Genomic DNA, 3,768 nt, shown 5'->3' on the forward strand with positions numbered 1-3,768 from the left:
GTTCATACCTCACAGCAAAGGCTAGTTATTCACACAAAGCAGAGTTAAGTACTCTATTCTATACAGGTGCTGTCAGTACACATGAAGGAATAAAATAGAATATACTCATAGAAACATACAGATAGAATTTTGTGCTGACATCTCATTTCAGGCTACCATGGAAAACACACTTGCCTTTACAGTGATGACGCCTTTCCTTCCAACCTTTTTCATTGCATCAGAAATTATGTTGCCAATTTCTTTGTCTCCATTTGCAGAAATTGTAGCAACCTGAAACGATCAAGTTACCTTTCCAAATTACAAGGTAAGGCTAGTGTTCTCCATCAACTCCCCTCCTTTTCCTAGTAACTTCCAAATGGATACATCCATGGGGGGAGGGGACAACACAGGAAGGGGGTTTTATGTTTTCAACTTATTATTTGGCTACATTATTTTCTAAAGACATGAAACATGCAATTATTCTTTTAAACAAAAACAGTGAATTAAAGAGGCTGACCCCCCATTATTTTGTTTTCCTTTGGCAAACATGGCAATACTACCACATACATACAAATGTCTTATAGCATACAGAAATAAAATAGCAGTCCATTAAGACTCGTGTCATGATCACTGAATTATTTTTAAATATTTTAGCCAGCATTCAGTAAGAAAAATGCTTCCAATGTAGGTGATTGAATAGTACTGTTATTCAGTAAGAAAAATGCTTCCAATGTAGGTGATTGAATAGTACTGTTATTCTGAAATTGGTGTATGATTTCCATGAAATGTTATTAAATTTTTTTACTTTACCACAAAGTATTATGAAAAATCCCTACCTGAGCTATTTCTTCAGGGGTTGTCACAGGTTTAGATTGCTTCTTAAGTTCAGAAATCACAGCATCAACAGCTAACATCACACCTGGGTCAAGAATAAACATCATTACATGAGAGACATATTCTCTCATGTCTACATGTCACATAAAAATTTTGATTTATATAAATGTTTTCATGCCTGAACAGCTTACACACTGCTTCTGTGCCAGAATTTTTCCAAATCATATGGAGCTGGATGGCATGCACTGAAACAGGAACTTTAATCAAGTCCCACAATGCCAAAATATTTTGAAAATTAGACTAAAAAGATTGAAGTGTACAATTGGCAAAAATCTAACCATTCAACTCATTCTGTATAAATCATTCCCAATCCAATGTGCCTCTGGAAGGGGCACGTGTGGGAGGCAATCAAATGATGTGTCTGTCACATGGATCTCTCCCCCCACCCCATCCCGTAAACTCTCTCTAAAAAAAAAGAAAAAAAAATCAATGAAAAAATATCTCCACTCCTCTAGTGAGGACTAAAATTAAATAAATAACAGTGGTCTAGCTTCCTGAAACAAGCAATAATAACCAAAAATGAAGGCCAATAACAAAGTGTTGTTAAGAGGTATCTCAGTTGCTTAGACTGTAGGTCAAGGTTGTGGGTTCATTTCCTGATCAGGGCACACACAAGCAGCCAATGAATGCATAAATAAGTGGAACAACAAAATCAATGTTTCTCTCTCTCTCTCTCTCTCTCTCTCTCCAATTAAAAAAAAAAAAGGAGAGAAGTAAAAATCTGCTTTAAAAAATCTGTAACATCCTGGGCGACTTAGCTGCTTCTTAGGCCCTACTTACTAGGGTAAAGCATCAGAACTGTACAATCTCTCTCTGCTCTAATCCCCAGAAGTTGACTGTTTTCAAGGTACACAGTACATACTGTATCTTCCATTGAAAATGTTAGCTTTCAGGGTGGTGGGGAGACTGACAACAGGAAATGTCTTAGGAAATGTCTCATTTTCCTTAACACCTTGTACAGTGCTCACCACACAGCCAGGCATTCAATCACTATTTGCTAAAGGAACATTCAGCATGAGGATTTTTAGGAAGAGAAATAAGCATCAACTTTCTAATTCAATGGACAGTTCTAACAATGTCTGACAGTGCGGAGGCAGTCCTACCTCTCCTGATTTCCACGGGATTAGCACCTTTGCTGATCTTCTCGAAGCCTTCCTTGGCGATGGAGCGTGCCAGCACAGTAGCCGTGGTGGTGCCATCCCCAGCCTCTTCATTTGTGTTATTGGCAACATCTTGAACAAGTCTAGCGCCAATATTTTTATACTTATCTTTCAAGTCGATGGACTTTGCTACGGTCACACCATCCTTTGTTACTTTGGGACTTCCCCAGCTCTGTTCAATAATCACTGTTCTTCCCTGTAATTGCAGAGGGAAAAAGAAGGGGGAAAAGTTACAGAACCACACACTTGAAAGCCTCAACATATTATCAGATCTGCAGCATAAACCTCAAGGGCAAGTTCATCAATGAACTTAGTTTAAAGAAAAACACCTCGTTGTTGTCAAGTGCATAACTTTCGATAAGGTATTCTAGAAGATAAAAATCCTAGAGAGTAAAGGATGTTATAAAACAGGAGCATTTGAGATCTTCCTGGCAACTATAATCAGTTATGCTCAAATAAACTCTAAAAATATAATTAAATTCTTCACGTTACTTATACTTCAAGTTTTCCCCAGTGCCTGCTACCTTGAAAGTCATGTGAAAACTTACTTTTAAATTGCTTTAAAGTGTAGTTACTAAAATATTAACTGCAAGGCAAGCACAGTCACTCTTGCAGGGCCACTGAACATTAAATATTTCTCAAGTATGGTGCAGAGTATTGGCAGCTTTTCGTGTGAACCAAAGCTGCTATTTGGGAGGCATGCCAATGCCTTATTTTTTTTCTTAATTCTTGATTGTTTAAAGTATTACATATGTCTCCTTTCCAATGCCTCATTGATACAGGTTGGATCACTTTGATATTTGAATTGTTTTCAAACTAAAATGAACCATCACTCCACTGTGCACAACCTTCAAAGGCCTCTTCAACTTATTACCACTCACTCGCCAGTCTCCTGTTAAGCGAGACAAATTTTTAAATGTGCTTTGGAACAGAAGGGACAGCAGAAAAAAGTAGGTAAAACTAGAACCTTCAAGAAGGTATTTAGGTATTATAGGAGATAAGTACCATCCTTCCTTCAATGTTTGCTATTTGCTGGGAAACAATCCAAAATTTAACAAAAGCTGGCAAGCAGGGTGATCCCTACCTGGAGTTTAAGAATCCATCTTAAGCTCTGAGTTACCAATGGATTACATCACACATCACACATTATACAAAATGAAATTTCCTAAATTTAAGTTTTAAGACTATTACATATAAGGAAAGGAAAAAAATTAACCATTAATGTGGAACTTACATATAAATTGGGTTCTCTCAAAAATGGATACTCATATACTGTCCAAGTTCAGCGTGACTTATCTGCCATCAGTAAAATATGAATTAACTCACAGTACCATCAATGACAATAAAATAATGCTGATACCTTTGGCCCCATAGTAACGGCTACAGCATCGGCTAAAAGGTCGACACCTTGAAGCATTAAGGCTCGAGCCTCGGCACCGAATTTTACATCTTTGGCATAAGCCCGAGTGAGATGAGGAGCCAGCGCCCTGGACACGGGCCTCACCTGGCGAAGGACTGTGTGCAATCGAAGCATTTCTGGGGAGCGGAGGAGACAGGCATGTCAGCGGTACATCCAAACCCGCACCCCCAGAGGCGCCACCCGCGCCACCGAACAAACGGCGGACGGGAACCGGGCTGACCTGTGCCAGCCCCGATGCCCGGGCCCCCGCAGGCCTGGCCTGCAGCACCGGCACCGGGCAGCCGTCTGCAGCCAGGGCCCTGCCCCCGCTTCTGC

The 3,768-nt window shown here is 39.8% G+C and overlaps 2 protein-coding genes across 2 annotated transcripts in view; one reads left to right on the forward strand and one right to left on the reverse strand.

Moving 5' to 3' along the window:
- The window catches only part of HSPD1 (heat shock protein family D (Hsp60) member 1), an 8,175-nt gene extending 4,606 nt beyond the window's left edge, over positions 1-3,569 (reverse strand). Inside the window, 4 exon segments of the mRNA XM_006779571.1 lie at positions 157-270; positions 816-898; positions 1,977-2,229; positions 3,394-3,569. Of these exon segments, the coding sequence (XP_006779634.1) occupies positions 157-270; positions 816-898; positions 1,977-2,229; positions 3,394-3,567 (624 nt within the window). The 5' untranslated portion in view covers positions 3,568-3,569.
- Positions 3,570-3,591: 22 nt separating this feature from the next.
- The window catches only part of HSPE1 (heat shock protein family E (Hsp10) member 1), a 3,487-nt gene continuing 3,310 nt past the window's right edge, over positions 3,592-3,768 (forward strand). Inside the window, exon 1 of the mRNA XM_006767119.2 lies at positions 3,592-3,600. Coding sequence (XP_006767182.1) covers positions 3,592-3,600 — 9 coding nt within the window. The remainder of the gene's footprint in view (positions 3,601-3,768) is intronic.

This window comes from Myotis davidii, unplaced genomic scaffold (assembly GCF_000327345.1).
Source record: "Myotis davidii unplaced genomic scaffold, ASM32734v1 scaffold221, whole genome shotgun sequence".
NCBI classification, from domain to species: domain Eukaryota; kingdom Metazoa; phylum Chordata; class Mammalia; order Chiroptera; family Vespertilionidae; genus Myotis; species Myotis davidii.